Source organism: Ascaphus truei, chromosome 1 (assembly GCF_040206685.1).
Source record: "Ascaphus truei isolate aAscTru1 chromosome 1, aAscTru1.hap1, whole genome shotgun sequence".
NCBI lineage: Eukaryota > Metazoa > Chordata > Amphibia > Anura > Ascaphidae > Ascaphus > Ascaphus truei.
The window spans coordinates 327,641,603-327,664,392 of record NC_134483.1 but is presented as its reverse complement, the minus strand read 5'-3'; the positions used below and the strand labels follow the sequence as shown (position 1 = coordinate 327,664,392).

Here is a 22,790-nt window from a genome sequence, read left to right as displayed (position 1 = left end):
CACGGCCTGACTAATTGCCCATGAAGATTAACACAGCGGGGGTCGGGGGGGGTCCCTGGTTCTGAGTTGGACTTCCGCTGTGTTAATCCTACTGTGCTGCATCAATATGTACTGCGCATTTAAATGTCCCAGTCACGTGACGCGGGAGAATTAATCGTGCAGAGAGATAGCGGCACCCCATGAAGGGGCCTGTAACTCGGGAAGCAGGGGCCCCCGAGGCTCAAATTAATACGGTTCAGGTCCGGAGACCCCCTGCTTCAATCCAACATTAAAAATAAAAGCTGCATGATCACCTGTTAGGGACGCGCAGAGAGAGGTGCTGATTCTGTCTACTCTCACTGCGCGTCTCTTACAGACTGATGCAGCCCGGTAGGATTAATACAGCGGGAGTCCCATTCAGAAGCAGGGAAGCCCCCGCTGTATTCATCCTGATGGGCAATTTCCCCCTGGCAAGCACTGTGCCATGACCACTCCACGTTTGGTCCTTGGTTCACCAGTACATGTGCTGCGGCAGGTTGTAGTTGAAGCTGGCTGCATCTGTACATAAAATCATATCCACAACTGTGATATATGCAAAAAATGTCAATATTTTGACGTTCGAGAGCCTGCAGCCAAGATCCGCATCTGAAACCTCCAAATGAACTAGTTGTAATCTGGTAGGGTTAGGAAGTTTAGAGCCTTGCACGTCAACCTTTACAATGCCCTTATGATGTACCAGGTACGGTATGGGCACGTGCTCATTTTCTATGGGCAGATTGGGCTGACATCCAATGGAACGGGCAGTCTGATCAAAATGGAAGTGGAGCCCCCTCCGCTTCCAGCACCAGCCACTTACAGGAGCGACCACATGAAGTGAAAGCACCAGAGGTCCAGCGGCTCGGTAAAGGTTAATGTAAGTTACTTTTAAAGCAAACCCTTTTTTTGCAGTGTGCTGCTGGCCACTAAGCCTTAAGAGGTGTTCTGTCCTGAATTAATCCTTTGAATGCTGGAGGCTCTGTGGTCCCAGAGGGTCGGTGGCACTAAAGTGCCACGGCCCTCCGGCAAACCGTGATGTCGTGACCACTGCTCAAAGCTGTCGCATGATCGCAGTGTCCCATGAAATGGAAAAAGAGGAGATCTTGTGTTCCATTTCCCCGCATTACAGATCCCCTGGAAAACGAGCACTCTTAAGTGCTACATCTTGGGGCACCCGCAGGGAAAACGTAGCAATATCCCCTCCATCGCCAAAAAAACCACCCCATAACCAAATAGTGATATATGATATGCTGCTCTATTTCTTATTTAATTGTTTCAAAATCGTAACTTTTTGCCGATTTCCCACCTGTTTATTATTTCACTGGCATCAGCAGCTGCAATGTCCACCTCTGTTCTCTTAATGAGGTGTGAATGACAGCAGCTATCCTAACCTCCCAGGGAGGCAATTTTTCAGCACTTGATCCTATGTCACACACATTCCCAGCAAGCTCAAACCCCAACACCCACCCCATTATGTATGTATGTATGTATGTATGTATGTATGTCAAAAGGAGTGCTACTGAGAGTGGCAAATGTACTGTATACAACAAAAGACGGGAGCCCAATGCTATATCCAATTGACAAAACATATATGGTAATATGTTTTGTCAATTGGATGTTGCATTGGGCTCCCCTGTCTTTTCTTGATACTATATCTCCAGAATTCCACTACAGGATTTGAAGATGAAGGGATTGCTAAAAAGTGCAGTAAAACAAATAGGCTGTCCAAGCAGCTTTAAAAAAAATTATATATTTTTTTGTTTTAATATATACAGCCTTTGAGTGCCTTTATTGAAAATTAATTACCTAAGCTGCCGATCGATTCGTTCTCCCGTGATCAATCAGCAAAGATCCTACTTCCCAGGGTTCTCTAAATGGCTGCCTTTCAGTTTCATCAATCCTTCAGTCAGTGTAACTCAGCAGCTACAATGTATTCTTATATTACTGCGCTTATAGTGCCGGCGACATCAGGCTACGGGCGCTGGAAAAATCAAATTGACGTGACTTCCAGCGATCACGACCAAGCGCACGCGACGGCGTCAATACATTTGTTTTGACGTGACGTCGTGTCGCTGTCACCGTCGCTATAAGTGCAGCGTAAGGTAACATTATCTATTGTTACAGTTTGCAGCTCAAACTGCTGGGAATATTGGCACCAAATGATCACAAACAGGAAAGTGTTACTAAGATCTTGCGTTGCTGGGGAAGTGGGATAAACCTGCTATAGAAATCAAAGGATGCTGCTACTCCGTATATAAAAACTCATTAAAAATGGCATGAAGAGGGGCGTGTCGATGACGTCGACCGAGACGGAAGGGTAAGAGGAGAGCTCCTGAGACCCTAACGCTGCAAACAAATTAAATATAGATTTACCCCGACTTTCCCGACCGCAAAATATATGAGACAAACCTCTAACCACTCAGGCATGTCCCATAAAACAAAAACCCAGCCCGGGCAGGGTGTTACAAAGTATTTCCCCCCGGCGAAGCAGAGCTCCGACTCGGGCTCCAAAAAACAAGATGGCGCCTCCCCGCCTGGCGCACGTGGGGCAAAGTCACCGGCAACGGAACGGGACCGGCAGCAAGAAATGCCGCCCACGGAAGAAGGAATAACAAAGGCCTTCTTAGAAGAGCTACATAATAAACTTTATCGATCCCTACAGTCCAACCTACGTGAAGCGGTGGACGAATTAAAACAGGACATACAAGGCCTAACAAAAAGAACTGTAGCACTGGAGACCAAATTAGAGGAGGCCCTCAAACATCAAGAGGCTGCGGACAAAGAAATTAATCGGCTAGGAGCAGAGGTGCGCGCCCTACAAGATGACATCGAGGATCAGGAGAACCGCGACCGCCGCCAAAACCTCAGAATAAGAGGGGTCCCGGAAGAGGTTCTCCCGGGCCAACTCAGAGATTACCTCAGAGACTTCTTCACCACAGTCTGCGAGGATATGGAGGAAAGAGACCTTGAGATCGATAGAGCCCACCGCGCGCTGGGCCCGCGATCGGAAGACCCCAGCCGGAGAAGGGATGTGGTCGTCCGAATGCACAGTTACTCGACTAAGGAGAAGATAACTAGAGCCTGCCGGGAGATGGACTCGATCTGCTTCAGAGACGAACCCATACAAGTCTACAGTGACCTGTCTAAGAAAACGATCGACCGCCGCAAAGACCTGAAGCCACTGACTCTCTTACTAAGAGAAAAGGGAATAAAGTATAAATGGGGGTTTCCCTTCAGATTGGTAATACCGCATAAAGGGAAATACTTTGTCATCCGATACCCGGAAGATATACCCCAGGTAGTGCGAGCGCTGGGACTGACCCCCCCTGCATCCTGGCCCGTGGAGGAACGCGGCCCTCAGAGACAGGAGCCTGAAGACCCCCCGACGAGAGCCTCTGAGCGTCTAGCGGAGCAAAGGCAACCAAAATCAAGATAACTCAGCCGCGATGCAGAGCCCCAGACGAGCAGGAGCAACCAGAAGATTGCAGCAGCCCGCCGAGGCGAGACCCCATCCGCGGCTGGAACAAAGACCTCACCAGCCCCTTGTAAGCCCCCCTCCGAAGGAAGAGCCTTTTAATGGTACTCACCCAGACCGGTCCCGACTGGCCACGCAAGCGGGAAGAGGAGACACCGACTACCTTCAACGCCGGACCAAGAGCGGAGTCTCGCGAGGCTATACCATCCCCACGTGACACGGCCTGGATTCTGCTTTCCCCCGGCAAAGAGGTGGCGGAGGACCCCCTCCAGACGGAACGAAGCAACCCTCCGACCAGGAAGGGGTCTACCGGACAGGGACTATACAAGGTCCCAGGGGTGATTTGAGGCAGTTGCCTCTCCCCCGAGTTTTGAACACCTCCCCTGGTTTCCGAGGAAAGACCTGCTCCAGAAGGGTCTGTGATATAAAAGTTTAAGTTGTACATAGTTAGAATATGTGTGTTGTTAGTCAATTTACTTACAAGTTAACGGTAACACTTTAATAGCTATATAGACTGAGGCCCCAGAGGGAAAAGGATTAACACCCACCCCCCCCTGCATTGCGGCCATTTACCTAGATAACCTGCCCCTCTCCTTATCCCAGCCCCCCATTCCCTAGACCCCCCTCCCTGCCTTCCCCCCTCCTCTGCCTCCCTCTTCCCCCACCCTTTCCCCCCCTTCCTCCCCAGCGTTTCCCCCCCCCCTTCCCCCCCAGCGTTCCCCCCCCCCTTCCCCCCCAGCGTTCCCCCCCCCCCCAGCGTTCCCCCCCTCCCTTCCCCCCCAGCGTTCCCCCTCCCCCTCCTCCCCAGCGTTTCCTCCCTTCCAAGCTCCCTTACCCCCCCGTGTCATTTTCTCCCTTCTCCACCTAGTGACACTCTCAATGGGCATACTAAGAATGTGGACAGCATACTGTGAAACTCTGAACCTAATGATATGAACTGCCTTAGATAGGGTTGGAGAAATGAGGAAGAAATAAGGTTGCATATTCAATATAAAACAAAAGTGCTCAGAGGCTTATTCCTAACCTTTTGTGCTCCCCACTGACATACACATGCTCCCCTCCCCCCTTCCCCCCTTCCCCCCTCCCCTTCCACCCCTCCCCCCCTTCCCCCCCTCCCACCCCCCTCCCCCCTCCCACCCCTCCCCCCCTCTCCCCCTCCCACCCCTCCCCCCTCCCATCTCCCCCCCCTTCCACCCCCCCCTTTTTTACCCCCCCTCCCCCTCCCACCCCCCCCTCCCCCTTTCACCCCCCCCCCTTCCACCCCCCCCCTCTCCCATAGTCCCTCCTTTCCCATTGCCCCTTGCTTACTCGAGTGTACAAACCAGGATATCCAAAGGTGGTAAAGAAATTTTAATCAGAGAATGTAGACTGTATATCTATATGAGGAGGTATTCGACGAAAAAGCAAATGATTGTATAAACCACTTAAAACAAAAGATGTCTAAATGTACATATTGCACCTCTGTATACCTATAAGTTTCCCCCTGCCTACCCTCCCCTCCCTCTCCTCCCTCTCCCCTCTTCTCCCTCTCCCCCCCCCTCTTCCCCCTTTCCCCCCTTCCCCTCACCTCCCCTCCCCCTCCTTACCCCCACCCCCAGTTAAGGTTATTGCTATCCCCAAGATTCCCATAGTTACCAGAGACACTCGGACCTCCCACTGAATGTTGCCCCCCCCCACAAGGCAGTGATTAATGTAATGACATATTGCCAGATAGGTTATAGGAAACATGATGACTTCACGGTGTAAATACCACCTTCCTGTAACCCCTGCTACACTTTGATACTCCCCACCTTTTCCCCCCCCCCCATTCCCTTTTCCCCGCCCATCCTCTCCCCTTCCTCCCCCCTTCCCCCCCCCTCCCCCTTCCCCCCCCCCCTCCCCCTTCCTCTCCCCCTTCCCGCCCCCCCCCCTCCCACACGCCCTCCTCCTCCCCCTCCCCCCCCCAGATACAGAACCATCCAGGAGTACAACTCCAAATAAGGGGAATAAAAATAACACCCCTCTAACCTAGTCTAACCTATAATAAACAGAAAGGATACTCAAAGTCAAGAGGCCCTTTCAAGATTGAGTAGAGGCAACCAAAATGAAAAGATTAAAGCAGATGTTAGGCCCCAACACCTGACGACCAACTTTCCCTCTCCACATATCCCCCAAATTAGCACCGACCACCCCTTACCCCTCCCCACTAAATAGAGGCAAGTCTCATTCCCATGACTCCCCCCTCATCATAGGGGAAAACAAGAGGGAATAGCGGGTAATACACGGATCTATAGGGTCCCTTCCTCGCCCACTCCGGTCGGTTATCGCCACCGGACCCACCCCCTAAGGGTGCTTTACCCGACAAACCGACTGCCTGTTAAGTCGGTCTTGTTCCATTAAGACCAGAACAAGGTCTATTTTCTTCTCTTTTTGTTACCTGCTGAAACTATCCCAGCAGGTCCCCCCTCCCTCCCCCCCTCCCTCACACCCTGGTTAACCAAGGCCCACAAAAAAAGAGAGTACCATCTAGTTACGCATATAGCCACTGGTCCTTGTAAGGATTAGCAGGATCTAAAAAGTTGAGATAGAGAAGGGTGACAATGGCCAAACAAGGACCAATTAAACTAGTATCTCTCAATGTAAAGGGACTACAGAATAATAAGAAAAGAAGGCTAGCCCTCCAAGAATTAAAAAAGCTCAATGGTGATATTGTCTTTCTCCAGGAGACGCATTTCACGGCGCAGGAGCCGCCTAAAACATTTCAAAATACGTATCCTATGAGTTACTACTCATCATTTAGTAGTAAAAAAAGGGGAGTTGCTATATTGATTAGACAAGGCACCCCCTTCAATTTAACAAAAGTCACAACAGACCCAGAGGGTAGATTCGTGGTAGTCTATGGATCTCTGGCGGGGTCCGCGATCGCCCTGATCAACCTCTACGCCCCCAACGAAAATCAGACGAACTTCCTAAGAAAAGTATTAGAAGAGATTGACCCGGACTATCTGTCCTCTTTGTTAATAGGAGGCGACTTAAATATGGTACTCAACCCGACAGAGGACAAATCGACCACACTGGGTCGGCCACCCCCGCCCCAAGCAATAAGATTGGGGAAAAATTTCAGAGACATTATAAAGGATTTCTCCCTAGTAGATATTTGGAGAGCACAACACCAGGGACAAAGAGACTACACTTTTTTCTCGGCCCCTCACCAGACCTATTCTCGGATTGACTGTTTTCTTGCCACCAGGAATGTACTAGAGGCAACAACCGACACAGACATAGGTCCAATCACTTGGTCAGACCACGCACCAATTTCTTTATTTCTCACGGCCCCATTTATAAAAACATACACATATAATTGGAGGCTAAACGATTCTCTCCTAAATAATAAAGAGACAGAAAAAGAAGTCAAAAGAGCCCTCAAGAATTACTTTAGACTAAACTTAGGCACGGTAGACTCCCCAGCTATCTTGTGGGAAGCCCACAAAGCGGCTATTAGAGGCCAACTTATCTCGATAGCATCATATAGGAAGAAAGTCAAAGTAAAACTAACCAAAGAGCTCACGGATAAGATCATACAACTAGAGCAGCAACACAAACTGAACCCGTCCAGGAGAATTTACAAATTACTGACAGCCACCAGAACCAAATTAAAAGAAATACAATTAGAAAGCGTAGAAAAAGCCCTAAAATGGACGGGTCAGAGGTATTACGATAAGGGGAACAAAGCAGATAGACTTCTTGCTGGCAAGTTAAGAGGCGTACAAAAAAGATCACAGATTACGGTGATCAAGAATGGGTCTGGTGAGATAATCTATAATGAGAAAAAAATAGCGGAGGAATTCACCAAATTTTACACCAAACTATACAATCTGAGATCTGACTCCGCTATTCCAAAGTTAACCGCAGAAGCATCAATAATAAATTACCTTACCGATTGTAATCTTCCCTCCCTGACAGAGGAGGAGAATGAAAGGCTAAATGGTAAAATAACAGTGGAAGAATTGTCAGCGGCGGTAAAAGCGTCCAAATCCTCCAAAGCGCCGGGACCTGACGGCTACACAAATCTCTACTATAAGAAATTTCTACCCATACTGACACCCCACCTTCTGAACCTGTTCAATTCCTTTATGGATGGGAACCCAATACCAAACTCAATGTCCTCAGCTAATTTAGCTATAATCCATAAGGAGGGGAAAGACCCGACCCAGTGTGGAAGTTATAGGCCCATATCCCTTCTGAATAACGACTTAAAACTGTATAGTAAGATACTCGCGAACAGGCTAAACCCCATATTACCCAGACTCATCCACCCAGACCAAGTTGGATTTGTCTCAGGACGACAAGCAGCAGATAATACACGTAAATTAATAAACATAGTCGACCATATTCACATATCCAAAACAAGGGCCATGCTACTGAGCCTAGATGCAGAGAAGGCATTCGATAGGATAGACTGGTTATTCCTAGATAAGACCTTGGAAAAATTTGGTTTCAAAGATAAGTTCCTGGATGGAATCCGGGCTCTCTACCAGAACCCTTCCGCTGCGGTTAAACTCCCAGGGGGAACGGGCGAGAGATTTCAAATTAAAAATGGCACAAGGCAGGGTTGCCCCCTATCCCCTCTTCTTTTCGCCCTCACGATCGAACCACTCGCAACTAAAATTCGAAATAATATAAATATACAGGGTGTCGAGATTGGAGAAACAAATTTTAAAATATCTCTATTCGCCGACGACATCATTCTGACCCTGTCCAGACCCCAAACTTCTCTTCCGAACCTTCAAAGAGAACTATCGGACTTTGGTAAAGTGTCTGGATATAAAATAAACAGCGGAAAGTCAGAGGCTTTAAATATTAGCCTACCTGACGTGGAAGTGAAACTACTCAAACTGAATTTCAATTACCGGTGGTGTCCTGCATATATTAAATATTTGGGAGTAAATATATCAAGACACTACAATGCTCTATATCAAGACAACTACCCAGCGTTATGGGCAACAATTAAAAAAGATTTGGAAAAGTGGCAAGGTTTCCAGATATCATGGATTGGGAGAATGGTCTCAGTTAAGATGAATATTCTCCCTAGAATTTTGTACTATTTCCAGACACTCCCGATCCAGGTGCCTGGCGCTGATCTAAAGAGCATACAAAACAGAATGTTTAATTTCATTTGGCAGGACAAAAGACCCAGGGTTGCAAGATCGGTCCTGTTGGCACCAAGGAGTAGAGGGGGTATGGCAGTCCCAGATATACACAAATATTACATAGCAGCACAATTGAAACAAGCTGTCATGTGGAATGCTGACCCAGCCAAACACTGCTGGATCGATATTGAATCTAAATATGCCAGAATGCCTTCTCTGCAGACCTGCCTATGGAGTTTGGATAAAGGAGATAAGCAGATGCATAACTTAAAACTACAAGCGTCCCTGTTCACATGGGATGTCTGGTCAAAAAGCAAGACCAGATTTGGGCTGTGCTCGGCTAGCCCTCAACTCACGCCCTTACCCAACAACCCAAAGTTTCCACCGGGTTGCGGATCTAAACTATACGACCGACTTAAAGAGGGGGGGGTCGGGACGATCGCGGACCTCCTGAGATTTGACACGTTCCTGAGCTTTCAAGAAGTCAAAGCCAAATATAAAATCAGGGAATTGGATACATTTAAATACTTACAAATCCGACATTTTGCCCAAAAGATATGCCCATCCCCAGAATTCCCCTCCCTTACAAAATTCGAACGATTGTGTCAAGCAAACACATACCAAAGGGGACTAATTTCTAGTATATATACCATTTTGCATAACTCAAAAACCATCCAAGAGCACGACTATATGCTCAAATGGGCTGCCGACCTGAACATCATAATAGAAAGGGAGATTTGGGAGGAAATTTGGCTAGCAGCCTCAGGAACGTCCCTATGCACCGTTACAAAGGAGAATATTTATAAAATTCTCTACCACTGGTACCTCACTCCAGCGAGGTTGAACCAGATATACCCCCTGGCGTCAGATCTGTGTTGGAGAGGCTGCGGACATAGAGGGGACATGGCCCACATCTGGTGGACCTGTCCAGAAATTGAAAAGTATTGGACCAAGGTTCAAAATTTAATAAAAGAGGTCACAGACCTAGATCTACCTATAGAACCGCTGACCTTCCTACTTGCCAGGCCAATACCAGGTATTGCCCGGACAACTAGGAAATTAATCTCCCACATTCTAACTGCGGCCAGATGTGAGATCGCGGCATCCTGGAAGAGACAATCCACACCATCTAAAAAATCCATTAAAAAGAGGATCAACGAAGTAATGATAATGGAGAAGTTGACGGCAATGCTGAGGCAAAGGCTCATCGCCTTTGATAAGATATGGGAACCCTGGTGGTTCTTCAACAGAAGAAGGCCCTGACAGACAGAAAGCTAGTATTAAGAGCAAACCAACCCCTTCCGTTCCCCAATGCTGACCTAGTAGGTCCAAGTACCACAAAGATAGGGCCCCCAGGCTGTGAAGTTCTCCCTCCCCCCCCCCTACCCACTCCCCTTGATCCCTCTGTCCTCTCTCTTAGAGGACCTCTTTTTCAGGGTCACCTAGGGTGACCCCTTCTTTACCCCAGAAAAAGTTAAAATGTTTATGTATTAGGCGATGTAATTAAACTGTAAATCACCTGTTGTACCAATGCCTAATAAAACTATTTGGAAAAAAAAAAAAAAAAAATGGCATGAAGAGTTGAATTTTAAAATAAAAAAAGGTAGTAAGTACAGTACTGATTTATTTCAAACAAACCACACGTGGAATATTGCTTGGATTTCTCCTTTAACGAGCCAATAAATCAGTTGTGTACAAAGGTGATGCCAGTTGTCCTCATGTTGATCTATCAAAGGGTTTGACTGACTTAGATGTTATTGTATGTTAACACTTTTCCCCACCAGAGGGGCCTGTTGCAGTCATCTCGGGCAGCGGTTGCACTTCTGAACTTAAGACAAGAGCTGCAAAGCATTACTATTCATGCAGTCTGCTGCAGCTTCCTCCAGTAGCAAAATGGATTAAAGCAGAAAAACGAGAACATTTATTTTTATATATATATATATATATATATATATATATATATATATATATAATTTTTATTTTTATTTAAATAAATCAGTTCTGTAATATTAGATAACTGCCCGTGCTTTTTTTTTAAACTCCTAAAGCCATTTTTAATTATTTTTTATTAATATACTAATCCATCCTGTGTTTGCTACAGCAACCATTTAGAAAGTCATATCCACTTGAAACAGGCTCTATCACACACCTTTCTTTTTGAGCTTTGCTTTTTGGCAACAAAGTATCACAAACAAATCTGTTGCTGTGTCCCAGACAGCAGACTGTATTACTCTGAAAGCTGCAACAATAATGTGCTACACAGTAATATAATGTTACATATCAGCTGCAGCATTTCACAGACTGAAGCATAGAGTTATAAAGCGGCCATTTCGTTAGGCACACCATCGGGATTTGTTACAGATTTATAACAGGGGCACCAAACTATTGCCAGTTTAGGTAAGAATGTAGTCAGACATTGTCACATGCTTTACATATACACATAATAAAAAAAAAGAAAGTGAAACAGAGACAGTAGTATTGCTGCTTTTAGATGATCAATGTGAAGGACCTTGTGGATTTTAAAAGCATTTGTCGGAGCCACATTGTACTGCTCCTGTATTATTACATCTGCTTAAATTATTAATATTATTGCATTAGACCAATTTTTTTTTAACACTGGCCATTTTCTTTTTATGTTTTCTAAGATGGTAGCTATACATCAAAACACTGCAAATCTTCAGATAGTGTCGTCTCACCTCGAGTCTACTAAGGAGGCACTGCACAAAACCGTAGAAGAACTGGCAGCCAAAAATCTAAGCTTGGAAAGTGCAGAGAGAAACAAAGGAGACTTAAAAACTCGCCTGGAGGAGAAGGAAAAAACGCTGAAGACCACCATGGACGAATTGAAGAAGCTGCGGTTCCAAGCGGAGGCCAAAAAGCGTGAGAGGCAGCAGCTCAAAAGTGACGGGGAGCAGCTGATTAAGGTGCTGGCGGATGTCGAGATGATGAAGTTGCACTTGACAGAAAAGGACCACATAATTATAGCCATGCGGGACCAGGTTGCAGATATGACTCGGGTGGTTGGACAGCACAGCCAAAGAGCAGGTGCTATGCAAGTGGAAAATGCTCAGCTTCTGGGAGACGTTGGTGATCGGAAAGCTGAGATACAGGAAATTAAGGTAAGTGCTGGTAAGTCAGCACTTGAAGGATATCTCTTTGGTAAAGAAGCCTGGATTTATCCTTTAAGTAACTGGGTAGAGGTATTCCTGAAACTTGTTACACTTGGGAAACCTGGCAGAGTTTTTACAATCTAATCTTAATACCGAAGACGTATGGAAATGGGAAATGTGTATAATACATATGTCTCAAACTGAACCTCAACCGTGGTGAATTTAAATACAGAATGTGCAGGACAAAAATACACAACAAGCCATAGAACCTGCCGAATAGCATTTACACTGTGCCAACCAGCACTAAAGCAGCATCTGATTTTATGTAAAGTAATTTAAGGGATTCCTGTGGCTTTTGGTGGCTTCCATATCAAATGCTTCCTCTGTTAATCATTATTAAATCAACAAGTAAAACGTACCACTCTTCTAGGCTGGGCTGTGATGTTTGTCAAGCTCTTGATGTACCATAGATACTGGTGCTAAAGGTCAGTCTAGAGTTAGTTACTGCCAAGTGTCCCCTTACCAGGCCAGCACTAATGTTTGTTTGAATGTGGATTATTTTTATATCCGTCATGGTCACCCTCCTATTTTTAAAAAAAATGATTATTATTATATAAAATAGAATTGGGTTTTAAACTTGATGCTGTAATGCGCTCTAGGTACAGTATGTTTACGCCCTGATAGGAACACAAGGCACTAAGTATGTCTTTAACACAGTGGTGCCGAAGTGTCGTGCTTAGCGGCTGAACTGATCTCTTTTGTAGCTCTCAGAACCTCCCAGTTCCCTAAATATAAACATTTTCTTTTGATAACTTTTTAGGACAGACTCCTTTTGGTCACCCAATAAAAAGTCGGTGTCGTTGGAGCACGAACGTTGCTGCTTTCTGGCTGCGTTGCTTTTTGGCTGATTTGGCATCTTTTTAAGTGCAAATAGATGTACATATTAGGAAAGCAGGAGTACTGGGAGATCAAAATAGTGCACTTTAGCTCCTGGGGACAGAAAGTGAAAAAAAATGAATGCCTGTTCTGTTTGCAGTTGTAAGTGTCTCACTCTTATTAGTGTATTGAACTATTTATTATTAATAGAACAATTATAATCAGATTTTTACTCCATTTTGTTGTAGCATTTCACCAGTTTTGAAACCCTAGATTTTGTGTGTGTGTGTGTGTGTGTGTTTGTTTTTGTATTGTGTCGTAAAAAAGATGATGTATTGTCTGTGGGCAAAAAATATCCCCACTGTATTTTCTTTACTGTTTTTGTGAACTTCTGTTCCCATTCTCTGCAGCCATGTGTGTATGTGTTGTTGTTTTCATTGTGACCTGATTGTTAGAAAGAGGAATGAGGGTAGAATTGTGTAAAAACACAAAACCTGAACATCAGATGGTCATATATAGTCACGCTTGGGAAGTAAAATAGGATTAACCCTTTGGGTGCCGCCTGAGGTCTGGTGCCATGACATAGTGGCTACTTTATGCTCTTAGAGGGTTCGTTTTCCTGGGGGTAGTGCTGTCCGCGCATGCGCGATCTGTAATGTAGGGAATGGGACAGGACTCCTTCAATTTCCGGGTTAAGGGGCGCTGAAATCAGGTGACCGCTCTGAGGGTTTAGGGCGATATTTATTAAACAGTGCTATGCCACAAGACAACTTTTAGGGCTGCAAGTCACCTTATGGCCCACACAAGGAAGTGGGCCACAATGTGTCTTCTGGTACTAAGGTGTAAGGTATCTTACAGTGTAAGGTATCTATTGTCACAGTAGATTTGGGCAATGTATAGTTATGATATAATATTGCTATCCGCCATGGGAGTCACAGATGTTTTACAGACAGCTGGTGACTTGTATACAGCAGTTTTAAAGCAGACTAAGCTGCCAGTGTGTATACTGGATAGCTGCACCACCCTTTCCCTCCTAGCCTGAGGTTACACCTTCCATAACTCGAGAATATCTTTGCCCTGTGTTTACCCCATTCTCTCAATTCCCTTCCTTACCCCCATCTCTAATGTCCATGGGTAGAGTATTGTATTTAATTGAAAATGTAGTTTATTTAAAAACACATAAAAATTTGTAATTAAGGTTAAAACTACATACCTTCCAAATTATTTTGAACATTTTATTTAGAAAAATAGGGTTCAAATGAAAGTTAGCAGTGTCTTCTGTTCTTATTGGGTGTTTAAGTATCCTTTATAGGATACCTATTCAACAAAAGACAGGGGTGCCCAATGCTACATCCAATTGACAAAACATATATGGTAATATGTATAAAGTTTAAATACTTCAATAATAATATTTATTTAACCCTTTGGCCAAAGCATCATAAGCGTGCATACCAACGTCAAGGTATAACCCGAATGGGCAGGTCCTAACACTACACTATGAACCCTTCCCTTTACCTCTGTATGAGGGGAAAGAACCATAGTAGGTCCTGTTCTTGCAGCAAAATGAAAAAACCTCCCAAGTTAAAAAGGTGAGGAGGAGTGAGCTCTGCGGGGGAGGTGCCACCTACCTCCTAACAACTGTTGCCAGTCCGAAATTGATTAATTAACTAGTGTTAGGACCTGCACATTTTAGTCTTGTACGTAGAACCGCTCATATTTGGATAGTTATAGACTTCTAAGAGAAAAAGGAGCTTCCAGAGCAGGAGTGGCCAACTATAGTCCTCAAGGGCCACCAGCAGGTCAGGTTTTAAGGATATCCCTGCTTCAGCACAGGTGGCTCAGTCAGAATGATTGAGCCACCTGTGCTGAAGCAGGGATATCCCCAGTGGTGGGGTTCTGCCGGTTCTAACCGGTTCGTGCGAACCTGTTACTAAATTTTCACAATTTCGCCGAACCGGCGCATAATTCACTTGCCTTCATTCACCTGTCAGGGCGGCTGTCTGCGTCTGACAGCATCTCCTTGCATCTATTTCCCTGCAAATCCTCTCAATATGACCGAACTTCGTAAAATGGTGCTGCGTTGCCATGCTAACAGGAACGCCACGTGACGGAACCGCATCACGTTAAGTACGTGACGTTACGCGCTGTCGCATTGTCATGGCAATGCTGCGGCATGTGACGCCGCACGGCCATTTTGAGAAGGGAAATAGATGCCGGGAGATGCTGTTAAACACAGCCCGCTGCTCAGGTAAGAACCGGTTGTTAAAGCATTTTATTCCCATAACTGGATATCCCTATAACCTGGCCTGTGGTGGCCCTTGAGGATTAAAGTTGGCCACTCCTGCTCTAGATGGTCTTATCACATATATACTGTACATTTTAAAACAAGTCTACTCAAAAACATGCATCATTTGAAAAAGATACAAACCCAAGTAAAACAAAACCAAATGATAACATTCAACAATCCAAAGCTTTCCTAAAATACTCCTTTTTTTTTTTTAACTACATTTTTATCTATATTCATTATTTATAAGCAAAATGCCTATTTTTATTTATTTTTAATATACACTAGCTGAGAGACCCGGCGTTGCCCGTGAGTTAAATTTCCTGCTCCCTTCTCTCCCCCTATTTCTGTGCTCCCCCTCTTTCTCCGTTCCCCCCCCAGAGGGAGGGGGGGACAGTGGACAGGAGGGGGGGACACACAGTGGACAGGAGGGGGACACACACAGTGGACAGGAGGGGGGGGGGACAGTGGACAGGACAGGAGGGGGGGGGACAGTGGACAGGACAGGAGGGGGGGGACAGTGGACAGGACAGGAGGGGGGGCAGTGGACAGGACAGGAGGGGGGGGGGCAGTGGACATGACAGATGGGGGGGGACAGTGGGCAGGGGGGGGAGAGTGGACGGGGGGGTGGACAGGGGGGCTTTACAGGGGGGGACAGTGGACAGGAGGGGGGGGGGGACAGAAGGGGAGGACAGTGGACAGGATGGGGGGGACAGTGGACAGGAGTCACCCTTACTGCACGATTTCAACTGTGCACCCCGCACCCCTATTACCCTATAATAAATATAGCCTTCTCTGACGTTGACCTGACCTGCCTTTTACTCTTTTAGCAGCCACCAAAAATGGAAACACACAACCTTTTATACCACCACCCCATTTTAAAACCACACCACCCTCCCAATCGACTTCCACCCCCCCTCCACTTACCTCCCCCTCGGCGCGCCTTCCCCCTTCAAAAGGGGGGAGCAGGGCAGTGGCGACCGCATGGGACATGCCCTTCCCTCCGGAGGGGTGCACAGTTTAAATCGTGCGGTAAGGGTGACGACAGGGTGGAGTAGTGCGGAGCGCCAATTTAATATTGTGGCGGCTCACCCCTCCTCACCCGCAGCTTACCTTTCCCCTCGGCGCGCCTTCCCCCTTCAACAGGGGGGAGCAGGGCAGTGGCGGCCGCGCGGGACATTGCCATTTTAATATTGTGGTGAGCTGTGGGTGAGGGGGGTTGATGGTGGGGGAGAGCCAGCGGGGAGGTGAGCTGGGGGTGATGGTGGGGGGGAGCCAGCGGGGAGGTGAGCTGTGGATGAGGTATGGTGAGTGTGATGGGGTGAGAGTCTGTGGCAGTATGTGTGTGTGTGTGTGTGTCACAGTGGAGTAGGTGTGTCTGTGATGTCAGCGTACCTGTTGGCCAATGAGTCGTGGACCCACATACCAATCAGATTCACCAGATCTAGTAACAATCTCACAAAATTCAATTTTATATATACATAGATTTGGGTGCATGTTTACTAAGCAGGGTTATTCCATAAAACACCACCTGGAGGCAGAAGACACATTACATCCCATTCACTTGAATGAGCCATAAGGTCTGTTCAGGTGTGGAAAATGCATCTTGTGGCGCATAGCACTGCTTGGTAAGTATAGGCCTTAATGGTAATCCTTTATACTGTATAGCACGGGGTGCAAGCTTTTCTGTTGGGGGGGGGGGGTTGTTTACAGAGGCCTCGTGCTCTTCCCCACAACATTTAAATTGCCAATGCGTTGCCATGGCAGCGTGACATCACATGATGAGCAGGACGGGGGCGCAAATAGAAAAGTGTGTGCACCCCTGCTGTGTAATATACTTGTGTACATATACAAGTGTAGTATACAAGTGAAAAATTGGAAAAGTATCCATAACAAGTCTTAAGCTTTTTTCTTTTCTTTTTTTAAGATCATAATGGAAAAGAAAGATGCAAGAATCAGTGAGTTGGAGGCATTGTTTAGAGACCTGGAGATGGAGAAACTTAAACTGACTAATGCTGGTTCTGAGATGACTCATGCAGTCAAGGATCTGAGGCTGGAAAGAGACCAACTTGTGACAGAGCTAAAAGTCACTCGTAATGAGCTTGCAAGCTTAGCAGGTGAGAAACGGCAGATTAAGTGTCTGGTAAATCAGTGTTATAAATAGCAGCGCTGTTAGCTGAATCCAGATATGGCTGCTTCCCTGTGCGTGTCAGTGACATTTTGCAGTTTGTAATAGAAGCCACAGCAAATACTAAAGTGTAGTAATGAATTATAGGGTTGTCAAGTCCAAGAACCTTTATTAAAAAAAAAAGCTAATGTCAGACACATCGAGCATACGTTTCCATGGAAGAGGTACATACCTTTGTAAGGACTTCAATAACCAAGTTGAATGGGGTCTTCATCATGAGATATATAACTTTTATTTCACTCATTTGTATAAATCCAAAATACTGTATGGAGAAGCTTGAAGGAGAAGCTTGAAGGAGAAGCTTGAAGGAGAAGCTTGAAGGAGAAGCTTGAAGGAGAAGACTGAAGGAGAAGCCTGAAGGAGAAGCTGAAAAAGGATTTTAACATTATTCATTGAGCCATTGTTGCTTAGTGGCTATCTGCTAAAATCCGTAAATGAAATGAAGATAAAAAAGGAACTCCTGTTAGCGCTTTTCAATATGTAAAAATATATGATCATATATATTGTATAATGCTGTACTTGTGTACTTCTGAATTACTGAAGCGAATTCAAAACATATTAAAAAATGGAGATACTGTAAGTCTCCAAATAACACAGAAGAAAAGTAGCACAAGAACTGCTCACAATGACAGGAGCCATACAGTAGGCCTGCTTGAGTTCGTGCCCAACTTCAATACTCCGATGGAAAAAAAGAAAGCAGTATTATGAGCACTCCCATCGAGGTAGACTGTGAATGTTCAAACTACTGTACTTCTTTTATTTATTTTTTACATTTTTTTTTTTTGAGGCCTACAAATTAGTTAGAAAAATGCTGGTTAATAACAAATAAAGTTTAATGCAATCTTTATAAAAGACTACCAAGACGCCAAGTTGGACCTTAATTTCCCAACACTTCTAATAAACATTATTCATAAATACGTTGCTGCAACAGAAGACACGGGGCCTGATTTGGCGTTTAGACGTTGCGTTGTAGAGAAGAGAGCTCTGCGCCATCGCTATTTCAGAAAGCGGGCCCTAATTTAGAGTTGGCCGTAAAAGCGCCGCAAACAACTTTTCTTAACATATTATGAGGTCTTACATTAGGACCATTGACTATGCATCATTTTACTGTCTTGTGCAATCATAAGTCTGTGCGGAAACATCGTGTTTCTATGTCACTTTAGCGCCTCAGGAAATGAGTACACCCTATAAAATGTTACTTTTGGGGACCTCCTTTCAGTCTGCAATATGTCTGCACAGTAGAAGCAAACTCTGCAACATCATGACAGAGAAAACAAGCAGCAAGCACACTGCGAGGAAAAGAAAGCAATGTAGCAGAGAGGAAGTTAAAGTTCGCATTGAGTACCATGCCCAATATATTAACTCCAACTATAAAGGCTCTCTTTTTTTCCCCTGCAAGACCGTGGTCTTTTTTCCAGAAGAGCAACCATTGTCAGATAGTGTCTGCATATAAAAAAAAGTAACAATTGCACCAGTCATATAATTGAAAGTTATGGCACTAGGAAATGTTTTACCCTTCTAGAAAGTGGGGGGGAGGGGGGCAATATGCTTTTACACCGTAATCCTTAACTCTTGTATGTTAACTTGTGTCAAAGTGTTGCTTTGCTTCTCTGCCAGCGAAATTGTTGAGATGTAGGCAATGTAACCTTCAGCGAGCCAGCTAATTTCCAAATCGAATTATATTGATAATGTGTTGTTTGTAAATAAATAATCTTTAATGAGCTTTATTTTTTTTTGTTTGTCTTGCAGAAGATTATGATGTTTTGAAGAGGAACTGTCGAAATATGAATGAAGAGAGGGACAGCACAACTTCCATGCTTAAAATGCACTTAAAAGCCACTGTTGCGGAGTTAGAGCAAACAAAAAATACTGTGAAAACCATGGAGGGCAGTGATGGGCAGGGTAAGAGAGGAGAATGAATTCATTGGTAAAGGTCCTAGAAAAACTATTTTGTTACAATATTTCCCCGAAAATAAATGTAAGATTATTCTTTTGTTTGATCAAACTATGGGCTAAAAGTCTGTCTAAATGAAGAATAAGAATACATTTTCTCATAAGAATGTGCTTAGGACTTTTATTGTTGTTTTCCATTTATAGCATTAGGAATTCAGCATCTCTACGTTACTTGATCAAAGTATGCAAATGAATGTAAATGTATCATAATAACTTATGTTTTTTTTTTTTTAATGAAGAAACAGTGAATAGTTGTTCTGTATCAACAATTGGGTCTAATCATTAAAGTGAGAAAATTGACGTTCTTCATTAAACTGTGACTGTGTCGCTCGGGGCATTATCACATGGAATCTCCCATTGCCCCCCCATCGGCACAATCGCAGCTTACAAATAACGCCCTTTGAGTGATAAATTACACTTTTGCCAGGAGTCACGTCGCTGTATTCAATGAACACGATTCGCTAGTCCAAACCCTGCAAAAAGTCCTATTTAGATAGTTTTGCAAATACCACTGACACAAGTTCATCTATTCAACGCATGGTGAGACATATATTCAAATAAGATTGATGCAAAAGTATTCAACTAAAAAAATATATATTTGCATGCAGTTTTGCATTACAAAAGGCACAACAGGTTGGAATAGGTCATTTTTATATAGCATACCGTAGTATCGGTCTTTCTTTCCCCATCTCTCTCTTCACATCGAACAGGAAAATTGCATGGAAATTCCAGATTTTATAGCTACTAACTGTCTTACATGGTCTTGCACTCTAATGCATATTCCTTCAAATGTTTAGTATTGTGTCTGAATGGTCACACATACTAAAGAAGGGCTCGAATGCATAAAAACCGGGGTACTGTGGATACGGTTGTTTCTGTTTCTGCATAAGTAGTTGCACATCAGTTGCGCCTCTAACATGTTAGAAAATGTAAAAGCATTAGATGTGGTTCTTTCCTGAAAGCTGAAATTAAACACAACACGGAGAAAGATGCCTTACGTGATATGGGTGCCACCCAACTGTGTTTTCCAGCTATTAAAGTTGCCATGGGGATGCAAAAGAAAATAACAGCCAAAAGGGGGCAAATAGATGCACTACAGAGCAGGATCCAGTTCCTGGAGGAGACCCTGTCAAATACAACCAAGGTGACATAAAAAATAAAAATAAGTTTGGCACATTGTGATGATTATTTATTGGGCCACTGTCTCAATGTTCTTGATTTCATTACCCCGGTTACCTTCAGGATCTCAAAAGCTCACATTATGTAGATACACAAACTAGTACATATAGGACCATGTTTGCCAATATGCACACTATGACCATAGCATAAGACACTTCCTGGTGCCGGAAGACACCTCATGGCCCATTCACTCCTATAAGCCGTATAGTGACTTCCTATATGTAGCCCATAGTGTTTAGTATACTATGAAATGTTCTAGTTCTAACAGATTTTTTTTTTTTTAATTCATGTAATTTTTAGAAATGAAAGAGTCTTTTGAAGGGCTACAGAAAATTACCCACAAGGAGTCACACATACCCAGAAAAGTCCATCTCCGTAGTTTTTCGACCATTTTATGTTACATTTCACTTTGTGTAGATCCTGTAGTGCACATATGAATTTATAACATTTTGGCCAATATTTGCTAAGCAATGCCATGCCATGGGACACTTTCCAGTGCCGGAAGACACCTCATGACCTATTCACTTTAATGGGCATTAAGATGTCTTATGGTGCTAAACTTTATCTTATGGCAAATATGGGCTTTTGTGGCAATGCTTACAAACCAATGTAGCTTGCCTTAAGGACCCTTTTTCCCATATCCGCTCTGTATAACACTGTCTCAATGTTCTTGATTTCATTACCCCGGTTACCTTCAGGATCTCAAAAGCTCACATTATGTAGATACACAAACTAGTACATATAGGACCATGTTTGCCAATATGCACACTATGACCATAGCATAAGACACTTCCTGGTGCCGGAAGACACCTCATGGCCCATTCACTCCTATAAGCCGTATAGTGACTTCCTATATGTAGCCCATAGTGTTTAGTATACTATGAAATGTTCTAGTTCTAACAGATTTTTTTTTTTTAATTCATGTAATTTTTAGAAATGAAAGAGTCTTTTGAAGGGCTACAGAAAATTACCCACAAGGAGTCACACATACCCAGAAAAGTCCATCTCCGTAGTTTTTCGACCATTTTATGTTACATTTCACTTTGTGTAGATCCTGTAGTGCACATATGAATTTATAATATTTTGGCCAATATTTGCTAAGCAATGCCATGCCATGGGACACTTTCCAGTGCCGGAAGACACCTCATGACCTATTCACTTTAATGGGCATTAAGATGTCTTATGGTGCTAAACTTTATCTTATGGCAAATATGGGCTTTTGTGGCAATGCTTACAAACCAATGTAGCTTGCCTTAAGGACCCTTTTTCCCATATCCGCTCTGTATTGTATTACCACGTTATAGAAATGCTCTGCAGTGTGTTGCTCTAAACTAAAGGTTTTTCTTTGGTGCTGTCTTCACAAAGGATAAGCACCATCTAAAGGAGGAGACAGCTAAGCTGACTCATGAGCTAGGCCAAGAAGCTGCAGAAAGACAGAAGCTTTCTGGAGAGCTAGAGATGCTGAAGTCTGAAAAGTATAAACTTAAAGAAAATGTAGTAAGCATGGAAGCTGCCCTGGATAAGGTGGGTTGACTGAATGGGCCCTTTTTATTTCTCTGGGATATTGTTCTAGGGATATCATTGCAGTAGTGTTGACACGTTTGACCGTTGCACTTTGATTTACCTACAATTTGTATTTAGCTTCAACAGAAAGATACACTTTTTATTGTGAATATCAGTGCAATCTTTTGAAGATTATACCGTGGATACATGTTTGCTGTTTGTTTGCAGGCATCATTGCAGTTTTCTGAATGTCAAGCCGTAATTCAGCATTTGGAGCAAGAGTCTATGCGATTAAGACTGCAGCACACTCTGGATTTGAAGGTACTGTAAGGGCATTGTTGATATTTTGTTTCTAGTTCTTTACAGGTTACAGCAATAGGTGTTTTAGATTCATAGCATAGATAGGTTAACAAACAAATCAAATAATAACAATATTACAAATAAAACACAGGGCAAAAAAGAATAAAGAAAAATCCTAGAAAAACAGGTATTCACAGTCCTCAAAAATAACCCTCCACAGACGATCCATATGAAAAGTAAGTGGTCTGTATCGAATCATGGGCAATTCCGAGGCGAAAATTGCACCAAATGTTCTGCATATTGCTTTCAGTTAGATTATTTTGTCCCAGAATTGCTCAAGTCACTCAAAACTGGGACAAAACCAATGCACAAGAATTGCACCAGATTTATCAAAGGTAAAACTGCAACTGTGAAGGTGAAATTGGGATACCTGGCGCTTAAAGAGTCACTGTGTCCATGGGAAACAAAACCAGTCTCTGAAGAGTGTTTCAAAGTCCAAAACTTGAAGTAGATGGCTGTGATGTTTCTTTCTTGCTATTGTTCTTCAATACACCTGAAATTGATAAAAGGGTACACCATTGCGCAGTATTACTGATATTTGATGTTAGCCCCTTATTCCAACTTCCCCAGTGTGGACTGAATACACTTACAGGAGTGTTTCTTTTAGGGTACAGTGGAGACAATCTGTGCTTTATTCCCTTTATGTTCTTTATGTACCTCGAATCCCCAGGGTACTTCCTTAATGCCTTGGGATTTTCGTAGTGTCCAAAATACCTCG

The 22,790-nt window shown here is 44.1% G+C and overlaps 1 protein-coding gene across 6 annotated transcripts in view; it reads left to right on the top strand.

The window, feature by feature from the left end:
• CCDC158 (coiled-coil domain containing 158) overlaps positions 1 to 22,790 on the top strand; it is a 132,629-nt gene that overhangs the window by 68,250 nt on the left and 41,589 nt on the right. For all 6 annotated transcript variants that reach the window (XM_075606726.1, XM_075606718.1, XM_075606717.1 and 3 more), the window contains exons 12-17: positions 11,265 to 11,738; positions 16,817 to 17,006; positions 18,827 to 18,979; positions 20,062 to 20,174; positions 21,575 to 21,733; positions 21,941 to 22,033. In XM_075606726.1, coding sequence (XP_075462841.1) covers positions 11,265 to 11,738; positions 16,817 to 17,006; positions 18,827 to 18,979; positions 20,062 to 20,174; positions 21,575 to 21,733; positions 21,941 to 22,033 — 1,182 coding nt within the window. The remainder of the gene's footprint in view (positions 1 to 11,264; positions 11,739 to 16,816; positions 17,007 to 18,826; positions 18,980 to 20,061; positions 20,175 to 21,574; positions 21,734 to 21,940; positions 22,034 to 22,790) is intronic.